This window comes from Sander vitreus, chromosome 4 (assembly GCF_031162955.1).
Source record: "Sander vitreus isolate 19-12246 chromosome 4, sanVit1, whole genome shotgun sequence".
NCBI classification, from domain to species: Eukaryota; Metazoa; Chordata; class Actinopteri; order Perciformes; family Percidae; genus Sander; species Sander vitreus.
Genome location: NC_135858.1, coordinates 14,320,376 through 14,340,451, shown reverse-complemented (window position 1 = coordinate 14,340,451; position 20,076 = coordinate 14,320,376). Strand labels below are relative to the sequence as shown.

General features: G+C 39.6%; 2 protein-coding genes across 2 annotated transcripts; both read left to right on the top strand.

Moving 5' to 3' along the window:
• Positions 1-33: 33 nt before the first annotated feature.
• Positions 34-9,826, top strand: strip1 (striatin interacting protein 1). Its single transcript, XM_078248506.1, has 20 exons — positions 34-167; positions 1,243-1,312; positions 1,459-1,533; positions 1,707-1,841; positions 1,985-2,105; positions 2,370-2,545; positions 2,640-2,767; positions 2,852-3,034; positions 3,701-3,921; positions 4,013-4,078; positions 4,186-4,249; positions 4,368-4,439; positions 4,876-4,950; positions 5,469-5,566; positions 5,985-6,111; positions 6,212-6,312; positions 6,430-6,496; positions 6,632-6,736; positions 6,845-7,049; positions 8,467-9,826. The coding sequence occupies exons 1-20, from the start codon at positions 60-62 to the stop codon at positions 8,712-8,714; spliced, it is 2,445 nt and encodes an 814-aa protein (XP_078104632.1). The 5' UTR covers positions 34-59; the 3' UTR covers positions 8,715-9,826.
• A 615-nt stretch (positions 9,827-10,441) lies between these two features.
• LOC144516850 (tripartite motif-containing protein 16-like) lies at positions 10,442-18,167 on the top strand. Its single transcript, XM_078248507.1, has 7 exons — positions 10,442-11,051; positions 14,074-14,163; positions 14,279-14,512; positions 14,602-14,770; positions 14,876-14,965; positions 16,343-16,411; positions 17,172-18,167. The coding sequence occupies exons 1-7, from the start codon at positions 10,560-10,562 to the stop codon at positions 17,717-17,719; spliced, it is 1,692 nt and encodes a 563-aa protein (XP_078104633.1). The 5' UTR covers positions 10,442-10,559; the 3' UTR covers positions 17,720-18,167.
• Positions 18,168-20,076: the final 1,909 nt, after the last annotated feature.

Below are 20,076 nucleotides of genomic sequence, written 5' to 3'. Positions count from 1 at the left end.
GAATACAGTCCAACTCTCGCAGACCTACTGGTCTCGCGAGAGGACACTTCACCCAAAAAATGGACGTCGGTGGGAACAGTGGGCTTCCTGTAAACAATAAACAGAGAGCTATGTTGCCTAACAAAAGCAGGGTCGAATTTACCCGAAACCCAAGAAAAGATTCAGAGGTACGTAAACAGAAGTTTGTTATTACTTTTCAGCCGACCAGTTATGAACAGATGAGGTATTTTCTGCTGCTGCTGTACGTTAACACATAACGTTAGCTAGCTTTGTCAGGCTAGCTTAACTATTATTTCTGACATTACTCGGCGACGTTAACTAACAGCAGAAGCTGAGGTTCTTGAAAGGGTTAAAGTGATTAACCTATATTTCTTTCGTTTCTATAGCTGTGCTGATGTAATGTAATTACTTGTTGAAAAGCAGTGTAGCTTAGCAGGGGCTAGCTAGCTGATATTAGCTAGTCACAGGCCAGGCTGAACTGTCTGGCGACCTGTTGAAACGGAATCTCCCAGACCTTCTCCTTTGAAATGTATTGGTCTGGTGTGTTCATGTAATTTCATTATATAGTTATATGTACACCAGGGAGCTCCTATACACTTATAACGAAAGCAAAGTGAACCAGAGCTCTCTAGCATGACAGTGGGAGGTTTCTGCGAAATTCATATGCAAGAAGATCACTACCAGAATTCACGTTTTCACGCTTTGCTCTCTTGTCATCTTTTGAATAATCAGACAATAACACACAAACAGAAGACTTAGAAGGATTACGGCTAAAATCACTGTAAATATGATTTAGAGGAATTTCTCTATTTGCCATAAACTGATGCTTGATCAATAGTCTGTTCTTTCTTACAGTGTTGAAAGCTTGGAAGAAGTAGCTCTTTTACTAAGTTAAAGTAGAAATACTTCAATGTAGAATACACCCCATTACAAGTAAAAGTTTTGCATGATACATAGATAGAAGTACATATTTTTTTTATCAGCAAAAGTAATATCAATAGTAAAAGTAGTCATAATGCCTTCGACTGGCCCCTTTCGTTGTGTTTTATTATCCATATAATAGTATGGATTATTATTATTATTGATACTTTATGGTGCAGCTGGTCCTGGTGGATTTGATTTAAACTACTTAATATTCTGTTGGATAGTCAAATCAATGCAAGTTGTAGTTAGTTGGACTGTTACTCTAAAGTAATAATTTCTTTAATCATAAGGGCATAAAATGTGTCGTGTTGTGCACAGGGGCTGTCGGAGTCTCCAGACCTCGAGTTTGAATATGCTGATACAGACAAGTGGGCTGCAGAGCTGTCAGGTTTGTGTGTGATCCTCATGGTCATGGATTTCCTGACTCCTTTTTGCTCCCCTGATCTTCATTCTTGCAACATATAGTGTTTTCAGATGATATATATATATATATATATATATATATATATATATATTTGTTTATGTATGTTTCAGAGCTCTACAGTTATACTGAAGGACCAGAGTTTGCTCTCAATAGGAAGTGCTTTGAGGTTGAATTCAGAACACATGGTATGTAGTTAAACGTACATACCCTCAGTCAAATCCTAATTAATTCATCGTAAACAATTAATTACTTCTAAGATGAAGTGGGTATATATATATATATATATATATATATATATATATATATATATATATATATATATATAGAGTTTATTATCTCTACCTCGTTTGTGTCTTAGTTTGTGATAGGAAGTGGACGGAGCTTGATGCAGCTCAGCACAGAGCTCATGCCATGCGCCTCTTGGATGGTCTGGAGGTGATAGCCCGGGACAAGAGGCTGAAGGCTGCCAGAGCCATTCTTTACATGGCTCAGGGTCAGTCCACATCACTTAAAACTGGTTTAGCATGAATTAATTATGTAGAAAGGGAAATCTTGCCATGATGGCAATTGATCAAGGAGACTAGTTTTGGTTTTCTCGCCGTATATGTCACAGGGGGTCATTTTCTTTCTCTCTAGGAACCTTTTCAGAGTGCAGCTCTGAGGCTGAGGTGCAGTACTGGATGAGATACAACATCTTTCTGCTGCTGGATGTGGGGACCTTCTCTGCTCTGGTGGAGCTGCTCAACATGGAAATTGAGTATGTTCTCCATCAGTTTTCTAGCCATGCAGAAGCCATCCTAAATGGCTTATTCCTGTATTTTTTTCTAAAAGATGTTAGTCTGGAAAACATTCAAAAATGATAAAGCTTGTCGATGAGAAAAATCAGCTTTAGCGTTACCAGACCACAGTGAGCAAAACGAAAAATTGTGGGTTGGCTTTGCAAGAACTACAAATTAATACATTTTTGTTGTGAAATTATCAGATGGAGAAGAGTGTAAGACATTTATATTCTCCCTTTCAGCAACAGTGCTGCCTGTAGTAGTGCTGTCAGGAAACCAGCCATCTCCCTTGCTGACAGCACAGATCTCAGAGTGCTGCTTAACATAATGTACCTGATGGTGGAAACGATACAACAGGATGACCCAGCCGACAAGCCTGAATGGAAAATCATCAGAGAAACCTTCAGAGCAGAACTGGGTAAGTTTCATCAGTATCAAAAGCTGCAGTCATGTCAAAGATACAAGCAAAAACTTTCCAGGGGAACTATTTCCACTCCACCTCTCCATATCAGGGTCTCCTCTGTTCAACAACGAGCCGATGTCCGTCATGCTCTTCGGTATGGTTACCAAGTTCTGCAGTGGTCATGCCCCTCACTTCCCAATGAAGAAGGTGTTGTTGCTGTTGTGGAAGAGCATACTGGTGAGTCACATTAAATGCTCCCACACGCCAAAAAAGTAACATCTGAAGTTAAGAGACATGTTAAAATCCTCTCTTCTGTTTCAGTTCACACTCGGAGGGTTTGAGCAGCTCCAAAGCATAAAGGTTCATAAGCGTGTGGAGCTGGGTCTCGCCCCTCTCCCAGAGGACAGCATTCGAGTCATTCGCAGTATGAGGGCTGCTTCTCCTCCTGCGTCTGCATCCGACCTCATAGAGCAGCAGCAGAAACGGGCGCGCCGCGAACACAAGGTAGACATTACTGCTGCTCCCTGCTCTCAAACCAAACATATTGTAGGTAGCAACACGACACAAAGATGGCTTCTTCAGTCAGTATTTTGTATTAATATAATAACCTGTACACCATGCACTAGAGGTGTTGAAATTAATCAAATAATCGATGCATCGAATCGGGGACATGGACGATGCTACATCGATAATCGGCCGGGCCATAATCAATTATTTCTGTTTACAATTTAATGTATGCCTAACCACCTTTCTGTTTACATATTCTGTTATGTTTTGCACATTCAGGAAGTGCCATGTGCTCAGTGCTGTAGTTTTATGTATCCAATTTATTTAGTATTCGAGCACTGCAGAAGCTTGAAAAGCTATGAATTAAATATCCTATATGGCTTTAATAGAAAAATGTATTTGACGCATCGAGATATCGAATCGAATCGCTGACATGATAATCGTAATAGAATCGGGAGATCAGTGAAGATTCACACCTCTACAATGCACATCTTACCTGATGTTAGTGGTTATGCCTTCATGCTGCCAGTCCAAGCCATTAAGTGCCTATGTTTGTGCACATATTGAGCTTCTCACTTTTAGATGTGTGGTTATTATATTTTCTGCCTGTTGCCCCACTCACAAAATGTCAATGTCTTCACTGTCCACTTGTTTCTCACACAGGCGTTAATCAAACAGGACAACCTTGACGCATTCAACGAAAAGGATCCTTACAAGGCTGACGACTCTCGTGAGGACGAGGACGACAATGATGACAATGACAACTCTATAGAGGCAGAAACGTTCCCTCTAGAGAGGGACGAGGTGATGCCTCCGCCTATTCCTCACCCTCCATCAGATAGGGTGTCTTTACCTAAAGGACTGCCGTGGGCTCCTAAAGTCAGGTATTTATTGATTCCTTCCTCATGTACACAATCTAGAAAGAAACACATGATCATATGTTTTGTGTTGACATTGTTGTTTTTGCTCCAACAGAGAAAAGGACATTGAAAATTTCCTGGAATCAAGTAGAAGTAAATTTATTGGTTACACACTTGGAAAGTAAGTTTTCTCCTTGCTTAATTGAAATGAAAAGTAACCCAAGACTAATATTGTATACTCTTAACTGTATTTTGTGTGCTGAGGTTATTCTTTTGCATGTCTTGCAGTGATACAAATACAGTTGTTGGCTTGCCTAGGCCAATTCATGAGAGCATAAAGACCTTAAAGCAGGTATTGCATTGCCACTCGCTATATTTCATTGACACTTAGTATTGAGTGAATACTAAGAATTCCAAAATGGCAATAGTGCTGCCAGAGTTTTAAATATCAAGTTTTCATCTTTTTTCAGCACAAGTACATCTCCATTGCTGAGATACAGATTGCAAAGGAGGAGGAGTTTCAGAAAACCCCTCTGTCTGGGGTAAGTTACGCTAATAATTCACATATATAACCCATTTACCTGGACAGAATTATTATATTATTACATCTAAAGTTGATGTCTTCCCTATCGAGATATCTTAATTTATTCCTCCAGGTACAACCAGTATATAACAAATAGATATAAAATGTTATATGTTCGACATCATGCTCTTACAAGTAGTGTTTTGAACTAGAATGTGCAGTCTACTCTTGCTCTCCAACATCTTGGCACTATGAAGTTTTTAGCATCCTTTCCTATATGTTTCTGAATAAGCCATACAATGCACTGAATTCACATATTAGAGGATGAGGTGAAGTATTTACTCTTTCTTCTGGTTAAGAATAGCAGAAGTTTTAAGACCAAACTGTCTTGAGGTGTCATGGTGACGATATTTTGTGTGTTTTATGTCTCTTGTTTTCTCCCTCCTCCTCATCAGGGTGAAGAGGAGGTGGAGATGTCCTCCATTGAGCTGCTCTATCAGGGAATTCTGCCCAGTTTGCCTCAATACATGGTTAGTGCTGTTTGGTGTCAGATATACATTGTGGTACTGTGGATAATCTCATATGACTCATGGTACAATTCGCTAGACACAGCATTTATTATTTACACTTTCAGATGGTTTACATGGATTAATGTTTCCTAATAGTTTTTCATTTTGTTATATACTGTAATCATCCTGCACAGAAAAGACTGGGCTATAGCATATTTCAGTGTGTTTCAGTTCCTTGTATTTAGGCAAATTAAGACACAGAAAATAGATGGAACAATGTCCTCTGAAATAAGGCAATAGTATGTTCATATTACACACTGAAAGTACTTTTTGTGCGATAGGAACTGTACTCTAATGCAGAATGTTGTAGCTTTAAGGCAGTAAGACAATTTGAGTATTATATTTATATCCCCTACAATATCATCACTTTATATGTGTTAATAGTCACTGTTTTCTATAGCACAAATATCAACAGAAGCAGCCATGAGCTTCCATGTCAGACTGTAACTGACTCCATGGTGTGTCTCTCTGAATTTCAGATCGCTCTGCTGAAGATCCTGCTCGCAGCAGCTCCGACTTCCAAAGCCAAGACAGACTCCATCAACATCCTGGCAGACGTACTGCCGGAGGAGATGCCGTAAGTGATGCAGTGCCTCTAAAAGGGTTTTAACAGCGTTGCCAGTTCTTCTCCAGTGCACACATTATGTTCTAAACAAGGACATTATCCTAACTTTTCTTTCCTAACACTTTTACAATTATATTTATGTCTGAAGTGGAAATTACTGCTTTTGAAGAAACAGCAGCAGGAGTGACTCTATCAGAACATCTTCACAGTAAGGGCATGTAACAACATCGAGGAATAATTCAGCATTGTATAGCCAAGGGTCTGGTTAGCACGCGTGGCAATATTTTGAATTCAATCTGAACATAAAAGAATCGAAAGGTTGTCTGACCTGAATAAACCATACGCATCAAAGTGAAAGACTTTGTAGATTTCTCTCTGAGGATCACAGGGATACTTAAATAGGTGACTGATGTGTCATTTCTGACTGCAGGACCACAGTGTTGCAAAGCATGAAACTTGGTGTTGATGTCAATCGACACAAAGAGATCATCGTGAAGGCTATCTCTGCCATCCTGCTGCTGCTTCTAAAACACTTCAAACTTAACCACATCTACCAGGTACGGACGACACACACACACACACAGGTAAAAACAACTCTTGATCTCATTCAAAAATCTCCTTCTTCACTGAATATGTCTTTGTGTGCTTATCTCATAGTTTGAGTACATGGCTCAACACCTGGTGTTTGCCAACTGCATCCCCCTCATTCTGAAGTTCTTTAACCAGAACATCATGTCTTACATCACCGCTAAAAACAGGTACTTTCAGAGACCTCTTTAAATAACTCAAATCACGACTCTCATTTGCAATAAACAATAGTGAAGTGTACCTAAATTGCCTTTATTTCACTGCTCTCAATTTTCTTTCCCCAATAGCATTTCAGTACTTGACTTCCCTCATTGTGTGGTACATGAGCTCCCGGAGTTAACTGCAGAGAGTTTGGTGAGTTTTCAGTTGTTTTATAGTATATAGTTGTCGCAATCTGATCAAGCAGAGTGCTGCTTTGACTGCTGATGCAAAAAAGGAAGAAACTAAAGTATTTTTTTTTTTTTATCTGGAAATTGTTGTCGTTTACAGGAAGCAGGAGACAACAATCAGTTTTGCTGGAGGAATCTGTTCTCTTGTATTAACCTGCTGAGGATCCTCAACAAACTAACCAAGTGGAAGCACTCCAGAACAATGGTGAGCGCAATACTCATCAAGTAGCATCTATCATGACGGATCGTGTCATGTTTCCACGCATGAAAAATATAATGTTTAAGCTCTCAACGCTCATTTTTTCCCTCCCAGATGCTAGTGGTGTTTAAGTCCGCTCCCATCCTGAAGAGGGCGCTGAAGGTCAAGCAGGCCATGATGCAGCTGTATGTCCTCAAGCTGCTTAAAGTGCAGACCAAATACCTGGGACGTCAGTGGAGGAAGAGCAACATGAAGACCATGTCTGCCATCTACCAAAAGGTCCGACATCGGCTCAACGACGACTGGGCCTACGGGAACGGTGAGTGGAAACACAAAGAAATAGCCAGTATGTATTAATTCAACGGTGATAGAAGCTTTAGCCTGAAGATGGAAGTAGACTCAAATAGAAGCTGAACTAGTTTAAACTGTGATAAATGTATTTTTTCATTGCATTGTAGTGTGTCTGTTATTGATTTGCGGGACATTTCCAGTTGACACAATTAGAAAGTTAATTGATAGTCAACTGAGAGAAAATTAACCAGCAACTATTCTGATAATAAAATAAATTATTATTTTTTTTATATATATAAACAAAGATGGCAAAAGATTCTTAAATGGGAACATTTGCTGGTTTTCTACAGGCTTTGGACTGTTGATCAAACAAAAGAAGCTGTTAAAAGATATATGTATAATAATATTCCACATATATAGAGGTTTACTCCTCGACGCAGCTGGCCCGGGTTAGATTCCGACCTGCGGCCCTTTGCTGCATGTCATTCCCCCCTCTCTCCCCTTTCATGTCTTCAGCTGTCCTGTCAATAAAGGCCTAAAAATGCCCAAAAAATTATCTTAAAAAAATAAAATAAATAAATATATATATATATATATATATATATATATTTCAAGGAGCTATCCTCGACTGAAGAAATTGTCGATTGTCACTCATCTGATTTAGTCGACTAATCGATTAGTTGACAACGACAACAATTCTGTCGGTGCATCCACATGACACAAGCCTTCCGTGATCGCGCTTCACCCCCACCCCTCCTCCACACCGTTGCTACGTAGTCAAGGAGGACACGGAGGATTTAAAAAAAACATGATGGACTCTTCAGAAGATGTAATTCTCTTTACTTGAGTTTCTGCGCGAGAAAGTCGCCGGAAGACACCAATTTCTAAACACAGCCATGCTGAGAAATGCAGAGAGAGTTGTGTGGAGCTGATCGTCTTAATTAGCTTTGTATCAACTCATTTGGCAACGGCTTGAATGGATGTCCATTATTATAAAAAGGTTACGCACTAAAGCTTTAATCATAGATCTGTAATAAAAAAAAAATTTGTTGTTACAAAAGCACCACTTTAAATGTTCTGTTAACCAGATCTGTGCTCATAAGTTAGTAAGGAAATAAGTGAGTCAGCATGACTAAAAAAAAAAAATCTTCAACACAGAAGAATTCGACTCAGACCAATACAACCGATTAGTTGACTAAGAGGGGACAGCCCTATATATTTTAGCTTGGGTTTAGGAAATTATGCCGGAATATTTCACTATTTTCTAACATTTTAAAGAACAAACAATTGAGAAGATAAACATCAGATGAATCGGTAATGAAAATAATGGTTAGTTTCAGCCCAAATTAAGGTCAGTATTGTTGGGACACCCAGTGAGTTGTGTTTCCATTCAGAGCAGACCAAAGTGTACTAAATATGAGCTGCCCTTTGTTCTCCTGGAGCAGATCTGGATGCTCGTCCCTGGGACTTCCAGGCCGAGGAGTGTGCTCTGCGGGCCAACATCGAGCGCTTCAATAGTCGCCGCTACGACAAGAGCCACAGCAACCCGGACTTCCTGCCGGTGGACAACTGTCTGCAAAGTGTCCTGGGACAGCGGGTGGACCTGCCCGAGGACTTCCAAATGAATTACGACCTTTGGCTGGAGCGGGAGGTCTTCTCCAAACCTATTTCCTGGGAAGAACTGCTACAGTGAGAATCTAAACGACTTTCATCAACAACAAAAGTTTCAATCAGGAGTTCAGACAACAGTCCAACAGACCAACAGTGCTCTCAGCAGCACGTCACATGTTCTGTACAGACTGAAGCTGACGGATGGATTTAACGCTCTAAATTTGCCCAGGTGTCGATTTTCAATCATCGCGTTTTACAGTTCCGTTTACGTGACAAACTATTGAGAGTTCCCCACACTAATGCCACCCACAGTTTTTTAATGAAACAGCTGACGAATCATTCAGTGCTAAATCTTACTCCACATATGGACTTAAACTCAACCCCTACCTTTACATATACAGGTATTTGCTCTGTGTGCCTCTTACCTGCTAAAGACGTCCTGTAAGTTTTACCTTGAAGCACTACATGAGTTTGTTCTTAATTTTAAAGAGATTTATTTGGAATACATTGTATGTATTTACTGTAAGAATACCAGAGGTGTTGAGGCAGCACCTTTTAGGGTGTTAATAAATATAAGATTCCCTAGTATATCGTATATCTTCTTCAGAGAGATGAAAGGAATGAGGTTGAGGCTTTTTAGTCATAATTACTGTGTACAAATAAAAACATGTTTTACTTTTTAATAGTTATCACCTGAAGGGGACAAACGTCTGTTCACTTGACTTACTCTTTGTTGTTCCGCTTTCTGTTCCGTACATTTGCAAATTATTTCAATTGTATTTGCATTCAGAGTTTCTCCCCTAAGTGCTGCCTACACACCTTTTACTCTGGGACCATTCAGACCTTCACTGACCACCAGGCTGGCTGTCTGGACATGACAATACAGCCTTGATCTTATTTTTTAACGTAGAGTAACACATTAGTATCTTAATTATTTTTTTTGTGTGGAAGAACTGGTTGCACATGTTCACATGATCTGATTGCGTGAAGAGAAGCATTTCTGATTTTAAATCTGTGGTTTCTGAGCTTCACTCATCAGACAGTTAATTTCCAGTTACAGAACCAGTTTCCTATCTACATTTTGTGTTTTGTTTTTATTATAAAGATTAAGAAATGTAAATTGTGAAACTTATTTATCATGGCTTTGTCTTTGTTTTACATGGACTTAAATACTGTAATAAAACGATACTGTTATTCATGTGGCATTTTTTGCCTTTGATAGGGGTAGTGGAGATACAGACAGGAAATGTGGAGGATTTCTGTTAAAATGAGTCTCTTGCCTTTTATCAATGTCAAACATTGCTGTATGACTGTAGGTAGATGTAATGTAGATTCTGAACAGTCTGCCAGTGTGTGACAGAACCAAAATGTTTTGTGATAGAGCACTTTAAGCAACTTTGCAGCTGTCGTATTAAGGTAAAATACCTTATATAATCTGGACTTGGAATAGTGTAACTAGTGAACACTTTTTTTTTTCAAACCAAACTTAATGGTCGCAGCAGTTTTTAATGTTTTAACACATGCAGTCCTATAAGAACTGTAGATGCAAAACAGGCCGTTAGATTTTTAAAAGGATAATGATTAGATACTCAGATCTACCTGATAAATGATGTGAAAAGTACAAGAGTACCAGTACAGAATGTATGTATAAAAGCTCTCAATCAACTTTTTACCCAAAACAAAACGTACTTCAAAATGCACTGATGTGATGGCAGGGATAAAGGACTGTCTGCCTCACATTACATTTCGAAAACACTACAACACCACCATTGCTGCTCTCTTTGTTTTTCCCTTCTACAAAAAATGCAAACATTAGTCACACCCATCTCCACTCCGACATCAGGAAACCACACAAACAGTTTAAGACTGAATCACTTGAGAAGAAGTGAAACCTAACTTGTGAAAGCGCGCCTTTCTCCACTCAGACATGGCAGAGCCTCGTATCCCTGGGAGGATGAACCGCTTCTGCTGTCCAATATGCGACGAGGTTCTCAGGAATCCCACGACTATTACCTGCGGACACAACTTCTGCATGCAGTGCATCCAGGACCGCTTTGCTTGTTACGAGAGGACGAACCGTCTCTGCAGCTGTCCTGAATGTGGTCACAAGTTTCCCTCCAGACCACAGCTGATCAGGAACACAACTCTAGCTGACTTCGTAAGGGTATGGGACACAGCGAGGCGTGATGCTGCCAGTGAGAAGAGGAAGCATTCAGAAGCGTCAAAGCAGGCCCCGAAGAGAGCCCGAAGCTGTACTGAAACACGAACATCATCAGGAAGCGCTTTGTGTGTGAGGCACAGCAGCCCTCTGGATATTTACTGCTGCACGGACGAGCAGATCATATGTGCAGTGTGTGCTCAAGCTGAGCACGGTGGACACACCATAGGGTCGGTGAGGGAGGAAAGGAGGAGGAAACAGGTAACGTTTTAGTAAAACAAACAGATGCACAGACAATAGTATTTTTTTTTTAAGTTAGTAATCCAGCAGGGAGACTTAACCGTCTGTAAAAAATAAAAAGAGAATAGTTTTTTTGTTAGTTGTACCAAAGAGTAGACGGGCTTTGGTTGTACTCAGGGGCGCCGTATAGGGAGGGGAAAGTTAGGACAATTCCAAGGGCCCTTGACTGATAGGGGCCCCAAAACATAGGTAAAAACTAATATAAAATTATTAAACCATCATCATTCAGTATATATATTTCAAATATAATAATACAATTAATGATCTCTTTGTTTTTACTTGTTTTTGGCAGTAAAAGTTAAATATCCCCATTGACCAAAAAGTAAACATCCATATTGACCGACCAGGAAATGGTTTGGTCCTGCCTTAGAGCACTCAGACTCAGTGACGGTGTTTAGTTGCAGTCAGTAGATTCGCCAGAACTACAGTGACCACAATGTTGCCAAGTAACATTAAATCAAAATCTGGTTTTCAAAAAAGGAAAGCGAGAGAGAGGAAAGACAAAGGAAAGGGTGTCAAACTGTAACCCAGTTTTTCACCAAGAAAGGTGGGTAGCCTATAGTCTGTGAGTGGTATTAACCTGTTGGCTTAATGTCCATAGTGAAATAAGCTAGCTAGCTACAGACTAGTGTTAGCCAACATTTAATCACCATTTAATCAGTGCAGGGAAACGTTTAGCAAGATATTCAATCAAATTATTGTCCCTGCCCCTTTTAGCAGACTTAACAACAGATGAGTCAGCAGCACCCCAGTTTCCCCCTAACTGTGCCCCTCCCTGTCCCAGTGAAGAAGGTGAGCATCATTGTGTTCAATGACATGCCAGTTAGCATCATTGCAGGGAGTCTGTGGGGATTTCTCTGTCTCTCTTGCTCTTCTTACCATTACAAAAAAGAAAATGAAATATTTATTAATGACAGAAATTCAAACACAATAATTATTTTCTCACATAATGACCATTAAGAAATAAAATTAAAAAAACAACAACCTACTGTCTGTACTGGATGCTGGACAGTTGGAAACAGTGAGTAGCTTACCTGAGCCTGCATGTAAGATACAGACAATATTAACTATTGAACTACAAGAAGCAAGACAGTTGCAAGCCTTTAATTAGAGTTATGTAAAGCTTTTGATGGGACAGTTAGGTCCTAGAGATGTGGTGACAACAGCTGCGCAGAGGGGGCCCAATTAGATTTTTTGTCATGGGGCCCAAAATTCCTGGCGGCGCCCCTGGTTGTACTAATTAACACGCTTTGGGAAAGGTTTTGCGATCCGATCTCTCACTGTGTGACCAGACAGTGTGGACATCCATTGGGGGCTGTATTAACATGAAACTAAACTTGAAAATGAAAATGCAATTCCACAATATAGCATTATAATTTTCCACATATGTATGTGTTATTTGAGCAAGAACAACACTTTAAATGCAATATTCTAATTAGCATTTTCATTTTCACATACTTGTATGGGTGTTCTATGACCATATTCAAATAAAAGTGGATAAGCTGTATTTTTCCAAAGTTGTACCCTGCTGTACAGTGGATAATGTAAAAATATAATAAGCGAAACAGCGCCCCCAGTCTATTGCATTTACATTTACATGTCAAAATCAAAATGCAGTCAGTTCAGTTCTCTCGTCATCATGTCACTTATGCTGCGTTCATAGACAGCGGAAAAACATTTTTCCGAGTGAAAACGTCATCATTCACGTCCCTTCCTGTGGGAGTCAGAGGTGGGAAACTCGGGCTAGATATTGCTAACCGAGTTTCCCAGTTTGACCAGTTGACGTTTAATGTAGGCGAATTTGGTTCACTGGACATATTTCAATGACAATAAACTGTTTATTGTGGATCTCTGCCAAGAAACATACACAGACATAACATGTTTCAAATTATTCATAAATAGGCCCATGTATAAAATAACACCTGTTCATGTGCTATTTCTATGCTTGTATAAGAAAACAGCAGCAAATCTTTTGGTATTGTGGCCTCCATGTTTTCACACACCTGACGCTCTAGGCTACGGCCAACCGTTGGTAGCAGTCATGCAACAACTTGTTATGCCAAACGCCAATATAACAGAAGAACAAGAACACGCATCCCGACCATGTGAACGCTGGCAGTCGGAAAAACAACGTAATCACGGGGGCGGCCCCTGTTATTCCCAGGTGGCATGAGCGCAGCATAAGGCTAGCCCAGGTCGGTAGGTGAAGGAGGAAGTGACGTCCTAACTGAAGACCCGCCTTGATGAGAGTACTGATAGATTGCATTTACATTTTACAATTTTTTTGGGGCTTTTCCGCCTTTAATTTTTGACAGGACAGCTAGGTGAGAAAGGGGAGAGAGAGAGAGAGAGGGGGAAGACATGCAGGAAATCGTCACAAGTCGGATTCAAACCCTGGACCTCTGTGTCGAGGCATAAACCTCTCAGTACATGTGCGCCTGATCGACCCACTGAACCAACCCGGCCACAATTGCATTTCAATTTTAATAAAGTCCCCTATGGGCTTCCTTAAAACAGGGATCTGCCATGTATACAGTCACCTGTCTGTGAGGTGTAGAAGATCTATGTCATTGCAGTTCATCCTGTGCCACACCTTCATCTAGAAAAACAACTGCATCAGCTTGTAACTATACTATAATATTTCCTAATGAATTTGGTTGAATAAAAGTTAATTTATATCTGATACAAAATACGATTTAGTGTCGCTTCAGTCCAAACTTCCAACCACTTACACCTAATCCACTCTGGAAGATGGTGGTAAACAGTTACCTCTAAATACACCTTCACGACCAGTTTGCAGAAAAACATGAATGAATCAAATGTTTAATATGGTGGAGAAAAGGCCACCAAACGGACCAGGTCACACAACATTATGCACTTAAAAAGGATGCCATGCTGAAAAGCTTTATCATACTGACAAGGCCAAAACCATTTTCACAAAACTAAACAAATAATGTGTATTTCTATCCAATACACATTGAAGGAGGAGCTGAAGAACATACAAACAAAATCCAAGCAGATTCTCCAGAAACAAGAAAAGAAATGGGAGAACATGGGGAAGATTCAGATTCAGGTGAGGAGAACACGTGTCTTTATACTGCATGGACTCGTGTCCCTGAGTGCAAATGCAGATGTCTGACATAAGGATACAGGACCCAACTGATCCCACACACTTGTGTATGAAACAGGAGGAAGCAAGAGAAACGCAGGACTACTGTGAGAGCGTCTTGGCCGGTGTCATTGACTCCCTCCAGAGACATTACATGTCATTGAGGGAGCTGATCAGAGGTCACGAGGAGGAGGCAGCTGCTCAGGTTGAGATCTCCCTACAGACCCTGCAGGTGAAGATGGAGGAAATGAGGAAGAGAGATGCTGAGCTGAATCGTCTGACACAGACCGACAGCGATGTCCATTTCTTGCAGGTGATCCTATCACTATAAACTTCACTTGGATCTGGTGATGGATGATGTCTTCATTTTTTTGTCTCTTTCCCAATCCTTTCTCTTCACAGAAATGGCCCTCTCTACGGCGCCTCTGTGAAAAAGAACATCTCCATCTTGTCCACGAGGTCTCAAAGGATCCACTCCTCCCCTTTAAGTTTATAGAGAGAGCTGTCGAACAGCTTGGGAAGCAACTGGAGGAATTTTGCGACAAAGAATTTGCCTCAATCTCTCAAACTGGTATGTATCTTTGTTGACATGTAGAAATATTTTGACATCAATCATATTTTTCTTTAAAAAACATGTTTTATGGTATTTTGGCTCTATTATATTTATTCAATATAGCTGACGTTGGAGAGCAGCAGGAATCAGAAGGAGAGAGAGAGGAGGACGACATGCAGCAAAGATGGGAAGCCAGTACCTCACAGTCCCATGGTTCGTACTTAAAACTTCTAAACGTAGAAATACATTTTATTTTTTTAACTTCACGAAGAAACCTTTATCTCATGTTGGGCTGCAAGTGTTAGCTAGTGGTGAAGCTTTGTACCCAAAAAAAAAAAGCTTTCTTTACCCTTCAATGTATGCAAAGATATTACTGGCGCTGTAATCCAATCACAATAATTTTTGGCGGTGCTAAGCTCCAGTCGCAGCGACGGTGTATCTGCAATATTGGTCTCAGGAAGGAACTTGTTTCGGTAGCACTCTGCAAAAGAAAACACCACATAAAATATTAAATGAAGTAAACTCACCATGTGTATTTTGTCCATAACAAATCCCTGCCAGTTGGTCCCAAAAATGTCCCAGTTAGATAGTAAATGCCGTGACCATATTCTTTGTAAATCTTTACAATCGTTCCCCCAAAGAACCAAGCAGGCCTGCCTTGTTACACGATCCAAATTTTCTTCAATACGGGTCATTTTCAGCGAATAGCTTGCTAGCTCGAAGTTTGTTGATGTTTCCCGAAACCAACAGAGTTTTGCAAGGAGAGGGACATTCCGGCGATTATCCGGTAAATTAATTGTCGTTGATCCAGACTGGTGGTGAAGTGATGCCATATTGGACTTGTTGTGCCTTAACCTGTGACCAGTCAGTGACCTAAATGTGACCTAGGTCTCAACTTGTCCCAACTTACCAGCATTAGTGTGTAAGCTGGAAATTCTACCACATTTGGTAAATTCAGTAAAATCGTTGAATATAGAAAATCTTCCAGAGAGTTAAACCTTTAAATACCCGAAATGAAGTGCAACAACTTGTGTGCAAAAATACTCTTTTACTACTAAAAAGGCTCAATGTGTTTGATCCTTGATTAGCTTCAGGTGTGCAGCACCACGTACAAAGACTCCCAACCACAATTGTATAAAACAGCACAATGTATTACACAAAACCAATTCTCTATACCATAAATTACAAAAATTAATAAATTACATGTATTCCAAAGGTTTTAAGTAGTATTATTGTGGAAATGATAATGATGTCAACTTAAGCTAGAGTATACAGTATGTGTCTTCGGTTACCCATAACTTTAACAGTATGTGTGCTAACTTACAGAGTTATTTTACTCATAAGATCTGGGATATGTGTGAGTTATTGTACAGTCTTTGTGTATATTAAGCGCTTCTCAACACCTGGTGCCAATCAGCCAATCAGTGATGGAGGGTAGTTTGACTATATAACTTAAGGCAAATATTTTGATGTATCGTAGTAGTTAAAACAGAGGTGTTATTAATAACATTAATAAATGCTTTTCCTGCTATGACAAGGCTAAAGTTTTACAGTAGTGACACTTAATGATTCTCTAAAATTATCTCATAGGTCTCTCTGGAGTTAACACTCTGACTGAACAGAACGTGGAGCCTGAAACCAGAGCAGAGTTCCTGGAGTGTGAGTTTGTCTTCTTATGTACTAGACTAACAGCTCACTAACTTGTAACCCCTTATAAAAAAGCAGTATGTTGGGCGCCTGGGTAGCTTACCTGTTGAGCGTGCGCCCCATGTGCAAAGGCTTAGTCCTTACTGCAGTGGCTGCGGGTTAGATTCCAACCTGCAGCCCGTTGCTGCATGCCATTCCCCCTCTCTCTCAACTTTCCTGTCTTAAGCTGTCCTGTCAATAAAGGTCTAAAAATGGCGGTTAGGGAAACTTAGTGTCATTTGTGAACCCACAATTGTGTTCTGTAAAATTAAATGCTGGACTTCAGTAAATCTTCTTGACTTTAATCTATCGTCTCAGTTTTGATCCCTGAGTTCTGGTGTCATTAGTCTCATAAACAACATGCGGAAATTAGAGGGTATAGATAATTGGAGTCAGATCTTCCTCTGGCCTTCGGGCCAGTATTTTTCATTGTATTCTCTTCAGTATCAACAATCTTATAATGTCATATAGGCCTATTATAAATACATCAGTCGCAGGTGACATTTTCTGCGAAACGAGTACTTTTTAAGTACATTTTGCAGATAATACCTCTGTACTTTTACTTAAGTAGGCTAAACACTTACTTGCAATGGACTATTTCTACATTGTATTATTGATACTTTTACTGAAGTAAAGGAATACTTCCTCCACCACTGCATATAGATGGAGCCTACCACAACTGTGTTTTCAAAGTGCTAATTTTACCTTCACATGTTTTCCTTCATCATCTCAGATGCATGTGGCCTCAGCCTGGACCCCACAACAGCTCATGAGGACCTGGTTATTTGTGAGGGAAACAAAGCGGTGAGTCTGAGACCTCTCCAATGTAAGAGCCAAGCTATTCGTCACCCGGAGAGGTTCAGCTACCGACGGCAGGTGCTGTGCAGAGAGGGGCTGCAGGCAGAGCGCTGCTACTATGAGATAGTGGTGGAAGGAGACAAGGCTGAGATCGCCCTCGCCTACAAAGGAATAGACAGGAAATCTCGCACTGCACTGTCAGCTTTTGGGGGTAATGCAAAATCCTGGAGTCTTGATCGCTCCACAAACTACTCTGTAAGCCACAGAGCTGACAGCATTCAGCTGACAACATACCCCAGTCAGCGCAGGCTTGGCGTTTATCTGAAGTTTAAGGAGGGAACTCTGTCATTTTACGAGGTGTCAGACAGTATGACGCTTCTTTACACGGTTGAAGCTAAATTCACAGAGCCTCTGTATCCAGGCTTCTGGCTTGGAGAGAAATGTCGCATCAGGATCTGTGATTTGAAACAGGACAGACTGTGAACTACCTGTGAGGTTCATAGACAGGGCCATGACTGAATCTCTTCATTTGTAGTCTTTTGATTGTTTGGTTGTCTTCTGCATGTGGGGTTGCCCAATATAAAGTAGCCCCAAAATAAGCTGCATTAGTAGAGCCCTCTGGAACCACATCTCAATAGATTTTTTGGTATATGAATGAAATGTCAAAATGACATATTTGTGTACCCTCAAAGGAACAGAAATATGCAGAAAGAGGAACCATTTAACAGCATAACCATCCTCATACAAAATCTCATTTTACTTTTTTTTATTGTGAAATAACTTTGAATTTAAACTATATATATAATATATATATAATATATATATACTTATACAACATGAAATGTGTATGTATTTTGGGATTTTTCTGGAATCTTTGCTTTTTTGTGAAATATTGGATAATTTCCCCTCAAAAATAAAAATGATAAGTTAAGAGAAAAATCTCTCTTTTGTGGAACAGTTAACAACACATAGACCTCTAAAACTACATACTGCTTTTATTTATTTTTTAAATATATCAGTTTTATGGGGGCCCCCTTGGATTACCTCAAGGACCTCTGTAGATGCCTGGGCCGCATTTTGGGAACCACTGTTTAAAAGTTCCTAACTTGAAGAACCAGCTTGTTCTCGAAAAAATCAAACCCAACTGAACAGATTAATTAATGAAATTACATGTTGAACACCTTTTTTTAAATAGTTTTTTAACCGGGTATTATTTTCATGTCATAGTCTGCCTGCTGTTTTTATGTTACTTTAATACTTCATGTAAAATCTCATTACACAGAAGCTACACATGCAGGTGTTTTTATTCTGATAACAAGCAGTAGCTACAGAGAATGATATGGTCTTTTCAATTATTTATAATTTTCAATAAGACACAGAATAAACTTAGATAGTAGATATATAGAAAGTGCTAAACAAGAGCCTACAGCCATGCTAACGTGGGAAATATTTACTCACTTTAGTGTGTCAGTATAAGACCAATTAAACTTTGATATGTGATATATGACTATTGATATAAGAACAACTAAGTTTGATAATGCATTAACATGTATTTATTTTTGGGCATTTCTGCCTTTATTGGAGAGGAAAGCGGAGAGAGAGGGGGGGAAGACATGCAGGAAAACCATCACAGGTCAGACTCAAACCCTGGACCTTCTGCGTCAACAAACCTCTGCATATGTGTGCCCGCTCTACCAACTGAGCTAACCAGCCACAACGTGTTTATTTTAATCATAGAACATATATTAGGCAGCTTGCATAACCATATGTGTGTTAATTTGAATGACATAAAATATGGAGCAGAGAGAATCAGAAGGTTTGGACACAAAGGAAGGTAAGAAGTCATCTTGACCTCTGCAGTGTAGGAGTCTCTAGCTTGTTAGTGAAGAAACTTTAGAGTGAGTCTCTGTATAATAAAGTACCTGGCTCTCCCGTACTGATAACAAGCGTGCAAATATGAGGTAAAAGTTGGCATACGTTTAAGTTATATATTGTAGTTTCCTTGTGTAATAGCACCTCCACCTGAGTAAAACTTATGTCACACAATCTCAAATTTCAATTCATAACCAATCAGAATAATCTCAGTGACTTCCATGTTTTGATTATTGACCAATGAGGGATATCCCAAAGACTGATTTTTCATGGAACACCTCAGACATATTGTACTTTTTGATAACTCTACAATAAACCTACATCACATTGCATTGTGCTTAGAGCTAACTGCTAATGATAGCATGCTAACTCGCTTAATCTTAGTTTAACTCACTAGTTCATTAACATTCCTGACTATGTCATGATCACATTTCAAATGTAAACTTATAAATTTACTTTTTTACCATGACAGAGTTGACTCAATTTCGAGCAAGGTAGAAAAAAAAAAATAATCCAGAAATCTGACAACTGCTTGGCCACTCTTTATTATTAATATTTTTGGTGATGTTCACTTCTTTTTACAATAATTGTCAGTATGATACAATCATAATATGACTGAAGAAAGAGGAAGAGAAAGACGCTGTAAAGGGACATTTATAATTGGTCTCCTGTACAGTGTTTGAAACATGTGCTCAGTAAGGCCCTGCACCTAGGTAATAAGAAGGAATCTATACACCCTTATATAGTTCACACACACACACACACACACACACACACAATCCAGCACTTGTTAGGCAGAGTTCAGAGACAGTTCCTAATCATTGCTATTAACTGACACTAATGTGTCAAGCTTTATTATTTATTTAATTATTCTCCAGTTTAATAACTTTATTATTATATTGCTTTTACACTATGAGGACAACAAAAATGCTTACTTTTTTTGTAGTCCTAGTGAAAAAAAGTGCATT

Coding starts and splice junctions, on each gene's coding strand:
- strip1 (XM_078248506.1), top strand. CDS start 60: ATGGACGTCGGTGGGAACAGTGGGCTTCCTGTAAACAATAAACAGAGA. Junction 168..1,242: donor ACCCAAGAAAAGATTCAGAG/GTACGTAAACAG, acceptor TGTTGTGCACAG/GGGCTGTCGGAGTCTCCAGA. Junction 4,079..4,185: donor ATTGGTTACACACTTGGAAA/GTAAGTTTTCTC, acceptor CATGTCTTGCAG/TGATACAAATACAGTTGTTG.
- LOC144516850 (XM_078248507.1), top strand. CDS start 10,560: ATGGCAGAGCCTCGTATCCCTGGGAGGATGAACCGCTTCTGCTGTCCA. Junction 14,513..14,601: donor GCGATGTCCATTTCTTGCAG/GTGATCCTATCA, acceptor TTCTCTTCACAG/AAATGGCCCTCTCTACGGCG. Junction 14,771..14,875: donor TGCCTCAATCTCTCAAACTG/GTATGTATCTTT, acceptor TATTCAATATAG/CTGACGTTGGAGAGCAGCAG.